Source organism: Bombus bifarius, unplaced genomic scaffold, assembly GCF_011952205.1.
Source record: "Bombus bifarius isolate JDL3187 unplaced genomic scaffold, Bbif_JDL3187 scf7180000009200, whole genome shotgun sequence".
NCBI lineage: Eukaryota > Metazoa > Arthropoda > Insecta > Hymenoptera > Apidae > Bombus > Bombus bifarius.
The window spans coordinates 4,246,226-4,268,746 of record NW_022884965.1 but is presented as its reverse complement, the minus strand read 5'-3'; the positions used below and the strand labels follow the sequence as shown (position 1 = coordinate 4,268,746).

Sequence of the window (22,521 nt, the reverse complement as noted above, 5' to 3'; positions counted from 1 at the left end):
AAAATTCCATTACTGCCGCAATGTAACAAAGAATCAATTCGCTTTCAGATAGATGGATGTATCTGGCACACCTGTATACTTCTTTTTAATTATTTCGAGGATGAGATCGATATCAGTTAAATTGCTACTTGCTCGAAGCTCGTGTGCTTCTTTTAATTGATTCGAACGAAGGAACACGGTTCGATTTCATGAAAGATTTATAGTTTCACGATGATTCATGGTCGAATTCAATTTCTTCGATTTAGTTGCTATACCGTACACGATGCATCGTAGATCAAACTGTTGAGAGAGAATGAAACACTCTTTAGGGTCAAGGTCATTCTCCTTTGCCACTTTTCAATTCTGTTCTTTGTACGAAGAAAGGCCACGCGAGATTATGTTATTGGGTTATTTGTAAAATTCGTGGCGAAGTCGGAGAAAGATTCAAAGGAAACGTACTTTTCATAGAATTGACATTTTATCGAATGTACCAGCACTTGCAGCAAATTTCTGAATTATTTTAAATTTCAGATATTTTGGCAATTTTCATACTTTCTTTATTTTCATGGCATCGATGTGTATGTAAATTGAAATATGTGTTATGCAAAAGAATTGTTTTTTTACCGAGATTTTACTTTTTTAATGATATTCTCAAAAATATAAATCTCCATAAAAATGGAAACAGTGTACTTGCGATACATACGAAATTTCATTAGCACTAGGATTAGAATTTGAAAATAATCTGAGAAAATTCTTTGAAGAATTAATATAGCCGGAGGAAATTCCAAAAATTTGGAAACAGGAACGAACGTTGGAATTCGAAAATAATATTTGAGAAATTCGTCGGAAAATTGAAATTATTCGCCGAAATTGCGAAATCGGACAAGCGGCACGAACGTCGGAATTCGAACGTAATACGAAGGAATTTTTTGAGAAGCGGAAACGATAAAAAAAAAAAAAAGCTACAAAAAGTTCGATGAGTCACAAAATCCGTGTAATCTTGAGGATAAGTGTCGTAAAAGATATTCAATGTATGAAGCCATTATTTGTGAAGGAAGTTATGTTAATGTTTACACGGATGAACTATAATAATTCGAGCAATTTGAAATCGTTTCGTGAAAGTTGAAACCGGCTCGTGAAAGCTGACATCGGTTCGTGAAAGTCGAAATTGATTCGTGAAAGCTGAAACCAGTTCGTGAAAGTTGAAACCGGTTCGTGAAAGCTGAGATTGGTTCGTGAAACTTGAAACCGATTCGTGAAATTTGAGACCGGTTCGTGAAACTTGAGATCGGTTCGCGAAACTTGAAACCGGTTCGTGAAATTTGAGACCAATTCGTGAAAGTTGAAACCGGTTCGTGAAATTTGAGACTGGTTCGTGAAACTTGAGACCAATTCCTGAAAGTCGAGATCGGTTCTTGAAATTTGAGACCGATTCGTGAAAGTTGAGACTAGTTTGAAAAATCAGAATACTCATGAGCTTAGACTTGAATAAGGGTAGTAAAAAAAATATTATATATACGAATGCATCATTTGAAAAATGAGAAAGGGAGAAAGGGCAGAATTGCCATCGAAGAAGATAACTTTTAAAGATATATTACCGTAATTAAGAATTATTACTGCAAATAATTGACGACAATGGGGAACCAGCGTTTCGTGCGAAAGTAAGCCAATCTACTGTTGTCGGTCGTTTCGTTCAAATAGGAAAAGTAAAGAGAATGGATAAATGGATTTCCTGTCGCTTCCAACGAACAAACAAAATCCATTTTCAAGATTTATTATCATCTGCGATTACAAGTGGATGTTATCAGTTTTCGTGTCACTTTTTAACATTGGTAGCAGCATAATTCAGAAAATAATGATTTAAAATGGCTTGATAAATTTCTATAAAATTGCAAAACACCTCACTAGAAAGATTTTTGTAAATTTGAGGCAACAAAGTGGAGGAAAAATAGCTGGCAGCAAAACGATGAAAGGTCTATTATTAAAGAATAGGAAATTTTTCCTATGAAGCCATTCATTCGTCCAATAAATGGGAAAAACATTGAAAACTTAATCGAAAACCAATATCGTTTATGACTTCAATTAAAATTCTATTAAATCGATCCTTATGAATTTAAAACGAAATTACATAAAAGCATTAAAGGACTGCACGAAACAAGATGGATATTATTTTAATCAAACGCACGATATTTCGAAGAAAGAGCAACCGTGATTGAAGTTTTATTTGAAAGCCATCAACCGGATATTACAAACGTCGTTTTCCATCACGAAGATGACGGAAATTTTATAGAACGTTCGAACAAAAGTAACAGACTTATTCTACTTTGGTCTGCACGAAATTTGTTGCTGCAAAAATGTTCAAATATTTCTCAAAGAAATTCAATATGAAAATATTTCTCCACGAAATACTGAAACACATTATACTCGAACAAATGCATTATCAAGAAACACAGGCAAATAAAAGAAATTCTCCTGAATCAGTCGATAAACGTCACACGTTATAAAAATATTTCTCATAAATTATTAGCAAATTGCTACAAGCAAACTTTTCTTTGTCGACGTAGTTGATATATCGTGGCCGACGATACAATAAAATTTAATGAGCAAACGACGAAATTCAACGATATTTCACCTGCACCAACCTAATATATTCGACGAAACAGCTGCCTTTTTGTCTAGCCAGTCGCGAGTTCGCGTAACTCGTTTCCATTCGGCTCTTAATTTCCCCCAGTGGTCTGGCCGTGTCGAGCAAAACGTTGTTTCGTTATGGCTGGCCGCGAGAAACGAAAAAAGAGAGAAAGGCAAATGGACATGGCCGCGCATATTTCACCGCTTTTTTCCCTTTTCTTATCGACCCACCACCTTTTTTCTCTACCACTAACGACCAGGCGAATACTTGCATGTCCTGAGTATTCTCCACCGAGCAAATCTATCTTCTCCATCTGTTCTCAGGATTTTGCTATTTTTGTAATTATTACAATTTGGATTTTTTAAGGTTGAGACGAAATGAAATTACAAAATGGAAAGTGGTGGAAGAAGAAGTAGAAGTATTGGCAACTAAGTGATTGCGGATTTTGTCAATACCGCCTTTTAAACTTTTAAATTTGAAATTTAAAAAATTTTAAAATTTAAAAATTTTAAAAATTGTAAAAATTTAAAAATTGGAAAATTAAAATCTCAGAATTCCTGCAGTGTTGTGTTGGTAACTAAATGATTGCGGATTTTGTCATTAGGTGGCAATGGGAAAACCCGCAATCACTTAGTTGCCAGCCCCATAAAACGAAGAAACGACGGGAGGTTTGTTGGCGATGACAAAGTCGAAGGAGAACAGTCAGAGTTCAGCCGGTCGACAATGGCTCGCCTTTGGCCAATGAGTTGCCCCCTGTTGCTAACTTGCGTTAAAAGGACGCTTCTCTTAATTTTCCAGCCAGTAGATCCGAGAGAGTAGATTAAATTGCATTAATTTTTAACGATTTCGCGCTCTAATGCTGCTGCCATATTGCAAAAATGTTCCACGAATTCATTAAAAATGAACTGGTTTCGGGTTAAAACTTTTCCAGACACGAAGCTTGTTCCTTAAAGTGTAGTTCTTGGAAATTTTTCACCACCTCCGTGAACTTTTCTTAATCTTGGCTTATTTGCATCCTTTGAAATATGTACGTCTGGTAAAATAGAATTTCCAGATTTCAATGTATATTTTGGAATAGTTTTGGGCAGTTTCATAAAACAAAAATTCTCGATCGTTCCTAATGAAATAAAATATTTGAATTTTTATTACTGGAGATACTTGAAACTTTTATGCAATTTCCAAACTTTTCTATCCTTCAGCGACTTGGATAGTTTTAAACGAAACCCTCCAATTTACATATTTCCTAGTATTTCTAATAACATGAAGTTTCGAAACTTTAATATGTTCTATTACAAAGTTGTCCATTTTTTAGATTTCTAAAACTTTCACGAAATATAATTTTTTACAAAAGAAGAAATCTTAACTAGAAACGATAAAGCCAAAAGCATCATAAACTTATTTAAGTTTGTCCAGGACCTAACACTTGACTGCCAGTAAGGAGTATCGCCCGGTTTTAGTCAGCCACCTGTCCTGAACCTATTAACCCACACTACTGACAATAACTGAACCGTCTGTTCATACGTACATTGACCAAGAATTAATTCAAAATTAATTAGGAGCATGACCTAATTTTTGTCAGGCATCTATCGCGTGTCCATTATATTTCCTGCCATCGACGATCATTTCTTGGATCACATATCTGTTTATGTGTATACCAGCCGATATTATTGGACTTTTAATTCAATTATGAACGTGAACAGATTTTACAGTCTAATAATTGCTGTAAAAATAAAAAGAGTGGTAAATTCTGAAACTTGTGTTCATCAGGAAATTTTTGTATTCTCAAATAACATCAGGGTTTTGCAACATTTACAGTGAAATACGATTTTCAAATTTTAATTCTATGTTTCTTGGGTGCAGAAGACTTTAAAATTTGCATGGAGAGGAGATAAAATATACTGATAATAATATCCAAGTTTTTGTGTTGTGCGTCTGTCAATACATTGATCTATACTACTGCCAGCCATTAAGAACTACTTTTACATTGTAATCAGACACGTATCTGACAATGTATCCGACCAATATCGCTACTTAATATTGAAAACTTGTTAAAAAGTTTCTAAATAATTTACCTCACTTTTCAAATTTTAATCAGCCATTGGTTTTTCGCATTCATCGACAATACGTATCGAAGATTATTGAAAATTGTGCATTCTATTGGAAATTAATCAGAACGTTGATCGTTGCAAACTACTGTCAAGCTGAAAAATTATTTGTTGGGAAATAGATCGACCAATACTACTGTTAGTCACTGGAAACTACGTATTTCAGGTAGATTTCAATCGCGTGTAGGTTTTGAATCGGAAACTATTACTGTTCTATCCAACAGACTGTATGTATGCTGTATTTCGTGTTTTCGATCACAGAATCGTCTAACCATATATCGTCCTATACCACTAGCTCCGAGCTATACGACAATTTTCCCAAACTGCCGAAAACTTTTCCCTCATAAATAGGAATCTGGTGAACTTCGCAGCGTGCAATAAATTTTCCTTCCTCATAAATCGAGCCGTTGCACTCGTCGAACAAGTCAACGGAGAATCAAAAAATTAGAAATCATTTCTGACAGGATTCTTGAGTAGCTGGTCTATTAAAAAAATAGTCGAAGATAACCAACTTTTCTCTGGGATTCTTAACTTAAAAAAAAAAACATTATTTAACGAAGATTGAACAAATATCTGGTGGCTAAAACGTAGGAACGTTATTCTTAGCGATTCGCAGTGATTCAGATCGATATATTCTCGTACATTCACATTCGGATTGCATATAAATAACTTGGTAGTATTACCATAAGTAACATATATTGGTATTACTATAAGTAGTAATATCGATCATAGATACATATACAGACAAGCAGCACGATATTTGAATTGTCTCCAAGTAGTATTGATCACTGTATTCGCCGGGTTATTTCCAATTGAAATTAATTCTCCATAACTGTAAAAACAATTCTTCTCGACTATCGACAGTACCAGCCGATATGGTGAAAGAGTTAATGGAAACACAATTAATCGATACTATTCAACATGATCCAGCACGTCTTTAATTAATTTTCAATACTCGTGAAATTAGAAATGACAAATAGTAATATCAGAGTCAATGTACAGACAACCAATGCAAACTTGCGAGTATCCCTAATTAATTTGCAGTAGTTAGGGTCAATATCTGTACAGGCACGTGACTTCCCTCAGTGTTTACGAGCGTAAAAAAAAAAAAAAAAAGAAAAATGGCTTCCTAAAATGCAAGAATAATTTTACTTAATTGCGAGTAGTATCGATTAATATCGATGCAGGCAGGTCTTTGATTAAACTGTAGAAACAATTGCAACCAATAATAGCAACTTGAAACCATGTCTCTGGCAGACTAATTTCCTTCGTAATTTACCTCTCGGCGAAGAAATACGTGCGTAACGAAGAAACGGGTTCACTGAGAGCTCGCGAGATTACGTTTTTGCAGGCCGACGGTGGATTTGCATTTATCTTACTCCGTATTCTGTAATTAGATTAAACGCTTGAAGAAAGACGGGGACTGGCTGACTGCAAATGAACAAATTCGTCGGGTCTCTCGACGTTGATTTTCACTTAACTTCCTCGGAGCTGTAAAAATTACCTTCGTTAACATTCAATCGGCCTGTACAATACGAGCCTGAATGCTAAATAAAATGTAGCAGCCTGATGATCAGCGAGACACTGGCCCAATTCTCACATATAGATATATTTTAATTTTTACAAATTAAATAGGTCCGTTCGCCAAGTAATTCCATTTCTTTCATCATGCTCCTATTTCCTTTGAGAAATACCACGAAGTTTTCGTTTACGATACACTTCTTTAAAGTTCGTATTTATCATTTATTTACTTATCTTAGTTTGGAAATCGGAAATAATAGCCACGAACGTGGTTGTATCAATGTCCCTTAGAAAGTAGGTCTGATCAATGTAGTAACATACCACTTCTACCTTTCTGCATGAAATTTCTATGTCAACAGTTGCTGAAGGAATTTTTATTGTAATTTCATTATCGATTGACAATATCTGCATTGTGTATATCTCTTAAAAAATGAAATTTTAATTAGCACAAAGGTGGCAAAAGCGTTTCAAATTAATTCATTGTTTAATATGATAACTGGAGACTAAAGTGTGAAGTTAATGTATTTTTAGATGAAAAATTTATTTTCTCAAGGATCTTCTGCATTTCTGTGTAACATAATAGCATCACAAATTTATTATGATAAGATCACAGTTGATTATCGCGATGAAAAGTGGCTAAGTCAAATTTGCTACCTTCAAATCTAAAATTTGTTTCTTAATTTATTATCTGAATCGGAGAATCTTACATATAGCGAAATTACAAATTCTGTGGAAGGAAGAGTTTTCGTTGAAAAGTGGCCCCAATTAACGAGAAAATTCCGCATCTGAAACAGTCGTTAACTAAACAATAACCCAACGAACAAATCTTACAGTGAATTTACCATAATAAAAAATTGTAACTCTACAAAATTGCTACAAAAAACAGTAAATTGGTCATTTTGATCATCTCTTCAGTACAAATACCAGCCTGCAAGAAATAACAAGAAGAAAAGTATAAAAATTGAACCAACGTTTTACTACCATTACAATACCAGACCAAACTGGAACATCGCAGTTTATATTTCAAGACAGCGGATTCTCAGACCCAGTCATCAATTAACCATCTTTTATTCACTTTAACATGGGCGCAGTACCAAGCTGTTAAATAACGAGCCACGTACCAGGTGGCCAATGAATAATACATGCAACAACGTTGTATCCATTGGCCACAGAAGCAGCGTGCAGGTTTGCTGACGCGACACGGTGAGTCAGAATTTTCAAGAGCAAATTCCAGCTGGTTTGGCAGGCGTTCGCAATTCGCAGATGGCCGGGGATTCGCACAATCGTCTACGTGATTCGGTCGTCGTGTAATAATTTCCGGGACAGTAACCGTTGCAACTATGGCGACTTGTAACGCTAATGGGCCACGGGCACGTCGCATGTGCGGTCTCATTACCACTTTGATCGTCAACCGAGGGTCAGTTTCAGCGATGCTGTTCCATTAAACTCCACGTTTAATTGTCCATTCGTGGTGCTTCCTGAGCGACAGGATCGTTAGTCTTCTGACGAGAAGAATGCTAATTGTAGCGTGAAATATGATGGTCGATATGGCGAATCAAGTAATCAGTCGGAAATTATAGCGAAACTTTGGCCTGAACCTTCATATCATCGACAGACTTTCGATTTCAGTGGTAGACGCTCGTATAAGTCAGCCAGGAAACAAAACACAAGAAATAAGAATTCCCAGTGATGGTTTCCGAGTTGTATATGGGATTTATGTAGGTTAGCAGGTCCATTTTAATTGATTTTAAACTCGCCAATTAATTGGTTACTTTTAGTTTGACGAAAGAAAAATAAAAGGAAAGATGTATGTGCGTGTGTGTTAATGAAACTACGAAATATGATTTCCAATATAGCAAATGAAGTGGACATTTGGAAATCACGAGATAAATTCAGTCTGAGTCTTCGTATCCGTAAGCAATCTTCCATTTCAGTAGTACAGTCTCATGTAAGTCAGACGGATGATACAATAGCACAAATCAGCGTGTAAAGTGGTTTCTATCGATTTTTGTCTATGATTTATGTATTCTGTGGTTGGAAGAAAGCTAGCAGACCTACCTTAACAGATTTTATATCAAGTTACCACGGAAATTCGCGTCACAGAACGTGTTATATCCAGGATGTATCAAAGAGATGATAGTAAAACGAGAGCTTGTCACAGCGAGCCAAGCGCATTGAAATGCATCAGGTGCCACGAAAATAAACTTGTCTTGGCAGCCCTTTAGAACCGGTCGTGTCGTTAAATTAACCTTCCGCGATCATCAGCAATCTGATGCGTTTGCAAAAAGGTTAATCTATCCGACGCAGCGGTATAACGCGTGGTATCGCATCTCGCTCGTTAAAGCATCATATAAGACGCGCATATTGCGCTACACGATGCTCGTAAACGTGAACGTGCATATTACACGCGTTGCTCGTAAACTAGTTTAATGCGGCCAGCCTTCTTCAACCAGCCCAGTTACAACATCAAAGAAACTCATTAAAGCTGCGAGGCCAACCGAATTGCGTTCGCGCTCCAAAGTCTTCTGACGATTATGACGCTTGCTTGGCGATCTTCGAGAGCCAGGTAATCCTCGAATGGTACAGTCGCTGTTGAAGATTCAGGATTGTGTGCATTCTACGTTTGGTCCATAGTATAATACAATCAGTTTGATAACTTAAGAGAAACAAATTGTCATCTCAACGACTGTTTGGCTCCTCACATGATCTCCTCCATCTTATTGAAGTTCAATGAATTAATCAATTGCAAGGTAAAACAATCATCTGACTAAAATCTGCAAGTATAGTCACTGATGATACACAGTGCTATTGGTCAATATATGTCTCAGCATATGTCTCAAGTTTATCCTCAGTAAACATTATCGAGTGTTTAGGACACTGGCACCTTGCTGATAATTTGGTTACGCTGAAAATCCACGAGAAGCCCACGATAGTCAGTGACTAGAATCTGGAAATGAGAATTCAAGTACCAAAGTACTGAGTACTCAAGTCTCAGGATTGAGACCTAAATCTGGTCTACAAATCTAGCTATATAAGTGGCAATGTAAAATGGAAAGTCTGGCAACTGGATGGGAAAGTGAGTTTTAGAAACAGGCAATATGATAAAATAAGTAACCCACGTGTTTGCTTACGTGACTTTGAACTTCCACCGGGCCGAGAAAGCTATTTTCTGCGTCAGCGGTTCAGGTATATTCACGTCGGTATGGGACACTATTTCACCGAGATACGTAGCTATTCCACGTTACAATAAACAGGTCTCAGGAAGATGGATCAGTCGTGGCAGACCTTTATTGTATCCTGACCTAAGTCTCCTATATTTCTCCTTACAGTAGTACTGTAAGGGGCACATTCAACCGGATGCACAAAGGCTGCTACGAGAGAAAGCCACTAGGTATCATTGCGACAAACAGCATTCACGCTGTCGAAAAATAACTCTGCTTGCCGCTCTTCTTTTCGCCATGTTCGACCGACCAACTTGTTTCTATGTTGTATTCCACTTCAAAGTCTCTTCTTCCACTTTCAGCATAATATACCGTGGCAATAAGGGACCAGTGTCGTATAAACCTTTGAAATATTGCGAGTAAACTGGGATTGTTATACCCGAGTTCTTAGTCTTTTGATACCAGCCACTAGAAGTCAGAAACTTGATAGAGGGTCAAAGTTCAGCACAGCAATTTTCATTTGACAACTTGATATATTTTTCTGCCGGTATAAATGGACCAGTATCTGAAACATTTTAGTAACTCAATTTCAAGTTTCTAAACTCTTCTAACATATTCATACGTTCTGAAGATGTTGATCACCGACCATAATCTTCAAATCATAGTCTTCAAATTCCAATTTTTAATATCGAATTCTCAAATCCTAGCTTCCATACACTAGGTTCTCTGTCCTCTACATTTTTGCTTCCTAAATAAAAGTTCCTAAAGTCAGTTTCCTGAAGCGAATTATTACTCAAAAATTCCTAACATTCTGCACTAGTAAAAAATTCCTCATAAATTATATTTGGAATTGTTAATAAATGTCAACAGGTGGTTCGATAAATTCTGAAAAAATTGTGCACATTAAACCACTTTGGTATACCTGAAGACCTTCTAATCCGTCCTCGTGCAATCTAAACACTGCATCCACACGGAATAGGATCCCCGTGAAATAAATCCCAAAACACTAGTTAACAAGTATCAACGATGTAGTTGGCGGACAAACAGCAGAAAATCCTGCAGACTAGACGAGCAACCACCGTTTCTCAGGATCCGTTACGTTGGCCAATGTTCGCTAAAGCTGGTTTATCCCATCGCAACGCAACGAAAACGCAATCGGGTTAGCTAGAACGCCTGTATAGGAAGTTTGCTCGAACGAGTCCCATGAGGGCGGTGAATTCTCGCGTGGATGAATCGCGATAGATCCAACAGAGGAAAATCGATTACCAGTTCGAGGATCTGTACGCGACTCACTAAGCGGAAGAGCGGAACGGTATGACACGTAGCAGCATGATAGAGGAGCCTTACATTACAGCATCAACTAAAGCAACCTACAGATGCTGTGATACCCACGCTTCTATTCAATGCTTTGTACTTTTCTAAAAATTAGATATACAATAAAGTGACATTTTTTAGTACGACATTACAATAGCAGTATAGTAGAAAAGTAACAATAAAATAACCAAATAATGGTAAGGCTTAGTAGCAGTAAGGCTTCATTTTTTTGCTAAAATAATAAGACTTTCAAAAATGGGGTTTTACTACTATTTTGTGTCTTACTATTTTAACCAAAGAAATGAAGTCTTACTATTATTTTATTATTTTAGTTACCACTGCTATACTACAGTGATATTGTAATACTATACTACACCTACTGCTACTACTAATACTCTGAGTATCACCACACTATTGTAATACTAGCATCTACTGATACTCTGTGATATATATTATATTCATTTCTTACACCTACTAAATACAAATTCACTTTGTAAAATTATGGTGTCTCTGTACATTTCTTATTTTCTAAACTTTCTTTTGTCCGCTACCAGACAATAACATATACAGGTAACAGGCTTCTTACTGAACTGTTGGCAACGTTGGCTGGTTCCATTGGGTACAGTAGCCTTGACAGTATATCGGAGGTCGTAAAATTGGAGAGGCGTCGAAGCTTATGTACGTGTCCGAGAGAATTGACAGAAGGTTGAAAAGATATGAAAGTTCAGAGTCGGGACGCGTCAAGCGTACCAACCTAGCTGTGGTTAAGTCTTCAACTACTGTTCTTATTGCTCGGCTATTTTCTCTTCACGTCTCACGGCTTTTTTCTTTTACTACTACGACTTCTTTTCCACCATATTTTTTCTTTTTATCGCACTGGCATACAGTATGACATCTTTGCCTTGTGCTTTTTCATTCTGCTAGCGGACCTACCCTATTCCTTCTTTCTATTTCTACTTTCTTTTTTTCTTAGTGCCCTGGACTATCGTTTTTTATTAGTGGAATATTTTCGACGATCTTACGATTTTCCTTTTTATTACTGGAATTTTTCTTGCTACTATCCATGATTTTTCCTTTTTTATTGCTGGTATTCCTCGCTCACGTTTCTCTCAATTTCTCAAGCTTTTTTTTTTCTAACTTGTATTTCAATAATTGCTCAAATAACGAAGAAATCTCTCGTTTAATTAAAAGTTTGGTGTTTGCTAGCCAATTAAACGAACTTTTAATTGGCGTTTATTATATGCAAATAATTTCATTAAATTTTCTCCCACATCTGTTTTCTTCCTTTCGTTCCAACATGAAGTGACATCTTTTTCGTCGATAAGACTACATCTTCTCTCGCACAATATTTCCAGCACATCTCGTTTTTTTTATGGGAAATAGAAGAATCGTCCGTGCGAACTCGTAAACATAATTCCTGCCGAGCAGTAATTTTTACGTCGATTTGAAACGAAATTTATCGCGCGTCTCCCTGCCTTTTTCTATTTGTCACAATTACTCGACCCTCTGGGTACTTTATTCCTTTATACGATTCTATGAAGCACCAGGAAATTGTATTTTTAATCGATGAATACGATTTTCCTCGTTCAAGTAATCAATTTCCGATATGAACTAAGAACTTCACTCACGCAATTCTTTTTGTTATTACATTAATGCAAATGATATCAATGATTTTATCTTATCTTCTTCTTCTTCTTTTGCGTTTTGTTATTAGATTGGAAACTAAGCCCAACCTAACCTCAAATTGTCACTTGACTAGGCAGAAAGGCGTCAAACTGATAATTATAATATTAGGTTGGCAACTAAGTGATTGCGGGTTTTGTCACTAGATGGTAATGACAAAATCCGCAGTCACATAATTGCCAAGCCCAACCTAACCTCAAACTGTCACTTGACTAGGCAGAAAGGCATTAAACTCATAATTATAGTATTGGGTTGGCAACTAAGTGATTGCGGGTATTGTCTTTAGATGATAATGACAAAATCTGCAATCACTTAGTTGCCAAGTCCAACCTAACCTCAAACTGTCACTTGACTAGGCAGAAAGGCGTCAAACTGATAATTATAATATTAGGTTGGCAACTAAGTGATTGCGGGTTTTGTCACTAGATGGTAATGACAAAATCCGCAGTCACATAATTGCCAAGCCCAACCTAACCTCAAACTGTCACTTGACTAGGCAGAAAGGCATTAAACTCATAATTATAGTATTGGGTTGGCAACTAAGTGATTGCGGGTATTGTCTTTAGATGATAATGACAAAATCTGCAATCACTTAGTTGCCAAGTCCAACCTAACCTCAAACTGTCACTTGACTAGGCAGAAAGGCGTCAAACTGATAATTATAATATTAGGTTGGCAACTAAGTGATTGCGGGTTTTGTCACTAGATGGTAATGACAAAATCCGCAGTCACATAATTGCCAAGCCCAACCTAACCTCAAATTGTCACTTGACGAGACATTACCATCTAATGACCTAACCTAATAATTATCTAAGAAACTGGTAGATTTTAAGAAAGTACGTCATTACAATTTTACAATACTAAGCATAATAATGCTACGTATTAATGCAAATAATATTAGTGCTTTTATACTGTTATTTGTATGTATTAATTTCTGGAGAAATCGATGGATCTGAAATGAGCCATTAAATTACAAACACCATCTGCATTACGTTACAATTATTATCTGTCTATAGTTAATTATGCTATTTATACTATCTCATAGAAAATTTGTTCTTGTACGTCACGATTCTGCTATGTATAAATATCCACAAAATTATAGAAATCAATTTTTTTTCTTTCTAGACAAAATGACTAAAAGCATTCAAATTTTTCCAAATTTCAAAACATTAAATTAAATTTAGCTTTAACAAAACACGCGAGATGTTAACAAAAGACGTGCACAAATGTTTGAACGCTTTCTGCAGATGAACTCTGTACATCTGTTGAATTTTCGAATTTGATTAATATGGGAAATTGGTTCGAAGAGAGGATTGCATTTATACGGACGAACGCACATGGTTGTCAGTTTAACTCCGGAATTCTGCAACTTGTTGCATTCCGCCAACTCGTAAACAACGTTGCAGATGCGACAGGAAATCTGCTCTCGAAATATCATTTCGCAACGATATTTCGATTTGTCAAACGGTATCGTCTGCCACTGTGGCGACAGTAATCATATACAACAACGAAACCAATTAACGATTTATCGTAATTAATTTTCGCTATAAATATGTCTCGATAATTCAACTAATTTTATTAACCCATTTTCTTGTTTTTTCTTTCTTTTCCAATAGAACGAAACTATTACGAAGAGAATTTTACTGAAAATATCGACAATTTTATAAACCGATTTAAAAATACACGCTGAGTCAGTAGAAACCTGCACCTGCAACAATTCCTTGTCTATTGACTTTATCGAACTTATGTTTCAAACGAAATTTATTTTATTTCATTGAAGATAAAATCGAATATTGCAAAAGTTCGTCTACGTGAAATCTTTTTTCTAGAAATATTTCAAATCTTATTCTTCTCGATGGATGAACGTAAGTTCTTCGGTTAAACTTTTGACAGAAGACTCATCGTGAGTGTGCTGAGATCGTGAAACAGACAATATTTCTCTTCGCTGGAATTTTCTCTCTGATATTATCCTCAATTTTCCTGGTAAAATATATAAAATTATAGCATAAAATATTCACATTAACATGCGCATGGTTTCACTAGAAACGTTGACAATTTTAAATTTAATTTCATAATAAATTCGACATTGCGACAATTTCTTCGAAAATGTAAAAATCTGTTTCTTCTATTTGTAGCCAGCAACGATGTTTATTTCCAGCAATAATTCCACGCTGAATTACCTCGAATTTGATATGCAAATTTCCCTTATTCGTATACACGCATATATGTCTTTATAAATATTTAACAGATGAAAAATATTTGAAATATTTATACATTTTATGTCTCTGTTTTTCACCAAATGTTTACTCGGACAAAGATAATTTCACGGAACACGGACAACACAACTTTTCTCCACAAGCTTTCCGCAAACGAATAATACAACAAATTATTTTCAATTATTTTAGACATTTAACCATCGAGCGAAAATTTTGACTGAATAGCAAACAAGCACGTGCACCTATACATTTACAAGCTGTATGTAAATGTTAATGAGAAATTACGAAATCGTTGAAAACAGTGGAAAGTGGCCACTGCTTGTTCCACCGGTTGTTACGTTGTTAATTATTAATTTATTTACATGTTTAATTATTGATTGGCAAAAGTAATTAAATTTATTGCGAATAAACGTTGCTACTGATTCGAGCAAACATTACACGGCGTGTTGATGTGGTTACAAAATTATTGAAAAGCTTAAACAGAATAATCAGAGTCGACGAGAAATGAATGCGACTGTACAAACAACGGCTCGTAATGAATATTTCAATTGCATTGTTGTAATAAAATGTTTCCATGGCAAATAATACTCGCGTGTGTTTCTATATGTGTAATGTCTCTGTTTAATAGAGAAACACTAAAAATTATCAAATTGTAATAAAATGTTTTCATCTCCAGACAAATATCTCTCTGTAATATTAAATATTATATATTGTATATAATATTATATATATAATTTTATTATTATATATAAAATATATATTTATCGTTCGATAACGTGTTTCTCATAATAAAATTTTATCATTGTCATTGAATAAAATACATGATAAATGTGTGTGAATTGTTATATAATAAAATGTTTTTATTCCAAAGGATATTTGTATATATACCCCAACGTGTATAATATTTTTGTTAACAAAAAAAAAAAACAGTAATAAAACGTCCCTTTCTCTAGATAAATATTCCTCTGTATATTTATTTTTCAATAATAATATTTGCTATGAAAACTCATGGGAGGTTACATAGTATTTAGATTGAATTGTTTTCGATGCTCGTAAAAACGCACGAGCCAACTGTTTGAATTTTACATTGTACGATATAATGGGAGTCAGTTAAAAAAAAAGAGGAACTTTGAACCAGAATTATTTCGATAATATGTTAATCATTTTTTAAAAGTAATCTTTATTGAACGAACAAATTTGAAAAAATGGATAATTTCATTGAAATTTTCAAAGGGTTTAAAAAATAATACTTTCAATTTGTTTCAATCTTTTTTCGAAATGAAATTTTACTATAACAATTTTTGAATGAAATTTTTAGAGATTTATCATATTTCAATTTTAATATGCTTGAAAAGAGATGGTACAGAAGATAAGGTTTGTAGTCGCTTTCGGTTAAGCTTTTGTTCCAAATGAGATTTTAAAATAAAATACCATTTTTCAATCTTAATACACAATGCAGGAAAGAAGATGGTAAAAGGTTCGATTGAATTTCTCTTTTACTTTTTCTCCTGTCATCATCTAATTTCTTTTCAATACAAATTTCACACAAAACATCAATACGCTTAATGTTATTTATATAGTAGCTAGAAAAAATTTGATTAAATATCTTTCTCAGGTTTGCTAGAATTAAATTTATCAATAATCTCTTATCAGACGCCCAATTCTTGTTCAAAAACACACACGATATTCCGCCTAATCCTGCCACTTTTAATTACTTCCTTGTTTATAATGACAGAGCAAAATGTATGAAAGAAAAGTTGTATAATAAGAAGAACGCTTTTCTTGTGAAAAAAATTGCTACCTTTGTAACTGTCTGCTTACAAAACGTTTTCTCAATAGACAACTTCCAAAGTCACTCTTCGACTATCTCTTTATATTTGATATTATTTCTTATATATTTTCTTCGAGTTACTATTATAGAATTTTTTAATTTATTTAGAGACATTAGAAATTAAGGTTTCCAATGATTTCTATCCTAGTGATAAGTTTATTGATTGATAGATCTATTGACAATGGATTAAACATGGATGGAAACGATGGTTATTTAGTGTGAACTAAATACAGTAATGTGCTATAACTAAGAACAACTAAATAGTTAATTCGCAACTGACAACTAATAGTTTACAACTCATAACAACTCGTCAAGTCAACTCTCGACTCCTCACAACTCGACTCTCCCCAACTCTACTCTCAACTCATGACTTGATTCCTCACAACTCGACTTTCAACTCGACTCTCCACTCACGACTGTCAATACTCGACTCCCCACCACTCGACTGTCAACTCACGACTGCTCAACTCGACTCTCCACTCACGACTACCACAACTCGACTCCCCACCACTCGACTGTCAACTCACGACTGCTCAACTCGACTCTCCACTCACGACTACCACAACTCGACTCCCCACCACTTGGCTGTCAACTCACGACTGCTCAACTCGACTCTCCACTCACGACTACCACAACTCGACTCCCCACCACTCGACTGTCAACTCACGACTGCTCAACTCGACTCTCCACTCACGACTACCACAACTCGACTCCCCACCACTCGGCTGTCAACTCACGACTGCTCAACTCGACTCTCCACTCACGACTACCACAACTCGACTCCCCACCACTCGGCTGTCAACTCACGACTGCTCAACTCGACTCTCCACTCACGACTACCACAACTCGACTCCCCACCACTCGGCTGTCAACTCACGACTACTCAACTCGACTCTCCACTCACGACTCTCCAGATAACGACTGCCAGGTAACGACCACCCGGTAAAAACTACCAGGCCCTTTTGGCCTAACGGCGCTTAGGCTTTCTCGCAATATTGTTTATGGTTCACGCGATATTTCTTAGGCCATTTGTCCACGACACTACACTATCTACGCAAAATATTTTCTCCAATTTAATTCATCGGCAAGCAACATAATCCTTTTTCATTTACGAGCTTTGACATAGTTCCCTGAAATAAACGATATAATTTCAAGACAGAGTAACTGATAAAAATCTCCAACCAAAAGCTATGAAATTTTTCCTAAATTCCCAAATCCGAAATATATTTTTGAACTTAAAAAACTTGCACCGGAGCAACACGAAACAGCTGAATAAAAAATACTTGTTTCATGCAACGGGAGACAGGATAAATTTGCAGAATGGAAAACTACGAGGGACACGTAGAAAATTGTATAAAATACATACGCGTGCATCGTCCAATGGACGCGTTCCTGTTCCAGAAACGAGGTGTGTAAAAAAAAAAAAGAGAAAGAAGGAAATTATTTGTTCTGCGTGCGCGGAAATGAAAAATTCTTCAGCGATGCGTCGAGTTTCATGTTGATTAAGCAATCTGGCAAATGGCTCAACTGCCGCCACAAACGGACGCGTATAACAGAATAAAAAGGGCCGGTGAATATTGCATAGCAGCGTGACGGATCTAAAACGAGCAACGACTCGTAAATTCCAGCCAGCAGGAACGAATTAACCTTCGTTCGAATCCAGTCGTATTTTTATTAGCGACGAATTGTCCTTTTTCTCTCCAACTCGAATGGAATGAAAATTTTCAATGAGCAAACGCACGGCCAATGAATTTCATCCACATACTGTACATCGTACAGGTTTTCCTTATGAAATGCTGCTGAGTTTCTCGTGATTACTAGAACCACGGATATTTATGTATCCATGGGAAATTGAAAGATGGAAAAATATCTATGGAATATACGCGGCAAGTCTGTAGAAACCTCCACCTCAAACAATTCGTCGTCCATTGACTTTATGAAAAAATATTTAGAGTTCCAGTTGATCTCATCGCAGAGATCGTATTATGAGTTGGCAACTAAGTGATTGCGGATTTTGTCAATACTACTTAATGACAAAATCCGCAATCACTTAGTTGCCAACCCAATACTTTTGGCTATAAAAAAAAAAAAGGAAAAAATATGAAAAGTATTGAGACTAGTCTTCAAGGATCTACGAAATGGTCTGAAAAGAGAAAAAAAGAAATAGTTGGTTTAGTGTAATAGTAGGGATAATAGCGTTATCGGTTAGACAAAATCGGTTGGATGTTAGCAGGATCCATAATCTCTTCGAGCAAATCTTATCAGCAGTGACTTGACGTAGGAACTGGTGAAACCGACGGAAACAATCCTGTCTTTGGGCTATTCGTGTAATAAATTTCCGTAACAACTGGAGGCGATAGTTGCCGGAAGTGAGTTCGTAGTTTAGGTTTCGGCCCGTCTCCGGTTAATTAAAGGGAATTTATTAGCCCTGCGATGGCTCAACCTCGATACGTGATTGCAAAGCAACGCTGTTATTCTCGTTCAAATTGACGGATAAACATCCTGACACGAATCTGAAGCTTTTAGAATTTACGGAATTATCGATAGAATTCGTTAAGAAAATCCAGACACCTTGAAGAGTTGGGATATTTCGCTGGAAATATCTGTAGAATGTACAGAGTGTACGTTCATGGAATTGTTCTTCCACTTTTCTCTTATTCCACTCTATTTTTATTCTTCTTCTTTTTTTTTTTATAACAAATGCCACGAAACGGCTTTCGAACAAACAGTTCCATCACACGCATGTTTACAAACAAATATTTTTCCAACCCTGTCCCCACATCTGAAAAATCCTAGCCAAACCAAAAACAAAGGCGATCTATTTTTCGTTGGTTAGATCAGGCTTTTAATTTCCGGCAGCGGGAACACGTTGCCTTGTCTGGTAACGCGTTATTTTCCGAAAATATGAACGCCAAACGAACAATCATCGAGGGTACACGATAGTTGCAAGGACACGCCATTGGAAAAACGTAGCAGCGATTTACAGTTCGTCCTACAGATTCACCTTTTTCTCCCTTTAATTACGCTGGGTAATTGAACAGAACAGGATTCGTTAGCCAGGATTCGATTATCGAGACAGGAATGGAAAAGCGGCCAAAGTTGGACATTTCAACGCGATTATTGCCCCCATCTGTTTTTCATCTCCATATGGAAAAATCCGTCTTAACTGTTCCTCAAAATCGTGCTACCTGAAATCCTTGTGCCAAGCTCTTCTGATCTAGGTCAGGATCTTGCCAATTATTTGCCAAATAATTTCCTAAATCGGTTAGCAAAAGGTAGAAAAAATCGACGAAAAAAGGTTCAAAAATGACACTTGAGTAAAATTTATAGAATTATCGCGGGACATTATACACGGGATACTAATTAGTTAGCACAAGTATGAGAATGAAAGAAGACAAGAGAACGTGTCAAGCAATCTTAGGCAGTCATAGAATCTTGGTACATAGGAATCTTAAATCATGGAACCTTAGGCCACAGAATCTTGAGCCATAGAATCTTGGGACATAGGAATCTTAAGCCATAGAATATTGGGACATAGGAATCTTAGGTCATAGAACCTTAGGCCATAGAATCTTGAGCCATCTTGGGCCATAGAATCTTGGGCCACATCTTAGGCCATAGAATCTTGGGCCATCTTGGGCCATAGAATCTTGGCACATAGGAATCTTAGGCCATAGAATCTTGAGCCATCTTGGGCCATAGAATCTTGGGATAGAGGAATTTTGGATCACAGAATCTTGAACCAAAGAATCTTGAGCCATAGAATCTTGGGACATAAGAATCTTAGGACATAGAATCTTGGGACATAGGAACCTTAGGCCATAGAATCTTGGGCCATAGAATCTCAAGCCATATTGGGCCATAGAATCTTGGACCACAGAATCTCGGACCATAGAATCTTGGACCATAGAATCTTGGGACATAGATTCTTGATCCATAGAATCTTGGACCATAGAATCTTGAGCCATAGAATTTTGGGCCATCTTGGGCCATAGAATCTTGGACTATAGAATCTTGCGCTATAGAATCTTGGGCCATCTTGGGCCATCTTGGGCCATCTTGGGCCATCTTGGGCCATCTTGGGCCATCTTGGGCCATCTTGGGCCATCTTGGGCCATCTTGAGCCATAGAATCTTGGGATATTGGAATCTTGGGCAATAGAATCTTGGGCCATAGATAAGGATGAAACAGTGAAACGTCTCTTTGCTTAGCTGTCAAAAGACACGAACCTTCTTCGATTAACACTTAGCCAAGCAACCTATACGCTGTCCACCATGCATTTTTCCAAGTTCGGGGACTAATGTTCACTACTTACAAAACAAAGAAGCGTAAAAATTACTTAAGGGGTGAATTATATTTTGCGGTAATGATTTCGTTTAACAGTTTCACATATTGTTTATACAAAACATCAAATTAAAAGTATATATTAAAGTGCACGACACAACCATAAGGGAATGTAGACAAACCAGGGAACAATGCCGGCTTATACGGTGAACTGCACCGCAACTTTGCAATGCAGAGATGTAATCTGCATTTGAGAACAGATAAAGGATCGATTCACGAGTCAGCCGCATTGAGATAATCGCGTTGAAAAGGCAGCTTGGACCTGAGTTAATTAATTTCGAAGCGGAGGTAGGTTAGCCTTTGGTAGTTGATTCTTTCGACAGAAGTTGCCTCAACTGCGTTTAGGGCAGTTAGTTGGCTTGGATTAAAGGACCTTTTGATGGTGGACAGGCCCTCCCAATGGGATTCTCCCCAGACCATTTCAAAGACCTTGCAGAAAGAAGGTGGAGCTGACATCAAAGGGGATTCTAGATTATTTTAAATCTATAGTTGGTGCTCAGAAGTTGTTAATCAGAGAGAATTTAGAAGCAGTTCGAATCTTGGCAGCAAAAAAAGAAGATACGCTAGAATCTGAAACTGAAGACTAACTGTTTTAGCTGTAGGTTGAAAGTATTATAGTAATCTTGGGATTTAGTGATATCTGTGTAAAATTAATTTGAAAAATGCAACATAGGTGAAAGATTGCTTCACTTATTCAGAATAGCAGAGAATACTGAATTTGGAAAATTTTATATGTTTCTGTGCATTTTCCATTAGCAATAGATGCATCTGTTTTTCCAAATGATAAGATTTCTGTCTGTCGTTACATTTATTAGCTTCCTTGTTACCTAAATTTTCGGATACATTTTAAAAGCATGCACCCTTTTGTGTAAATTATGTTTTATGCAGAGAATTTTGTTACCAATCGCCTGTTTCAAACAATGGAAATGTATTTTAACCGAACATTTTATAAAATGCATTTAAAGTTTGAAATTTAGAACTTTCCATTAACAGTTATCCGCCTGAAGAACTTTCAGTTATGAATTTCCATTTTAAAAGCACAAATGTTCCTATTGAAATTTCATTATAATATTACAATAATTTAATTTTAGTTTCCATGAAAAATTTCCTCAATCTCTTTTAACGTCCTTATTGAAATAAAAGTTTAGAGCCTATTTATAATGGAAAGTGCTGATAATAGAATATATGCTTTTAGTACCATATCGTTTCTCAGATACAGTCTTCCTTTGAATACTTATTGCATCGATAAGAACTTGGAATCAATATGTGATCAAAATTTCAACGATATTATAGAATTTCATTATCCGGCCTTCGCTGACTGTAGAAAAGTGCCTCTGTAAAATATTCAAAGCGTAAGAAAGGATTTGGATCGTGGAAAAGCATTTAGGCTCCTTACCTTCACTTTGCCATACTTCCAAGTGAAAAGGGCGACAGCGGGCAGACAGGCGATGACGCAGCATTCCAGGATGAGGATAGCAGTTCTCATCAACCAGTTCAAGGATACCACACACGGTGAATCATCCTCACAGGACTCGCAACCCTCAGCACAGGGGAGACACTCGAACACGCCATTCACGTCGTACTGATTCTCTTCACCCTAGAAATAAGACATCCAAATAGAAAATTAGAAAAATCGATTGTCATGGTACACTTGGAATGCAAAATAGAGACTGAAAGAAGATAGAAAACTAGAAAAAAAAGGATGATTATATTTGAAATAGAAGGTAGAAATGGAAAA

The 22,521-nt window shown here is 36.3% G+C and overlaps 1 protein-coding gene across 1 annotated transcript in view; it reads right to left on the bottom strand.

The window, feature by feature from the left end:
- Window positions 1-22,521, bottom strand: part of LOC117214423 (probable G-protein coupled receptor 158) — a 162,709-nt gene that overhangs the window by 44,369 nt on the left and 95,819 nt on the right. The window contains exon 5 of the mRNA XM_033460533.1: window positions 22,180-22,380. Coding sequence (XP_033316424.1) covers window positions 22,180-22,380 — 201 coding nt within the window. The remainder of the gene's footprint in view (window positions 1-22,179; window positions 22,381-22,521) is intronic.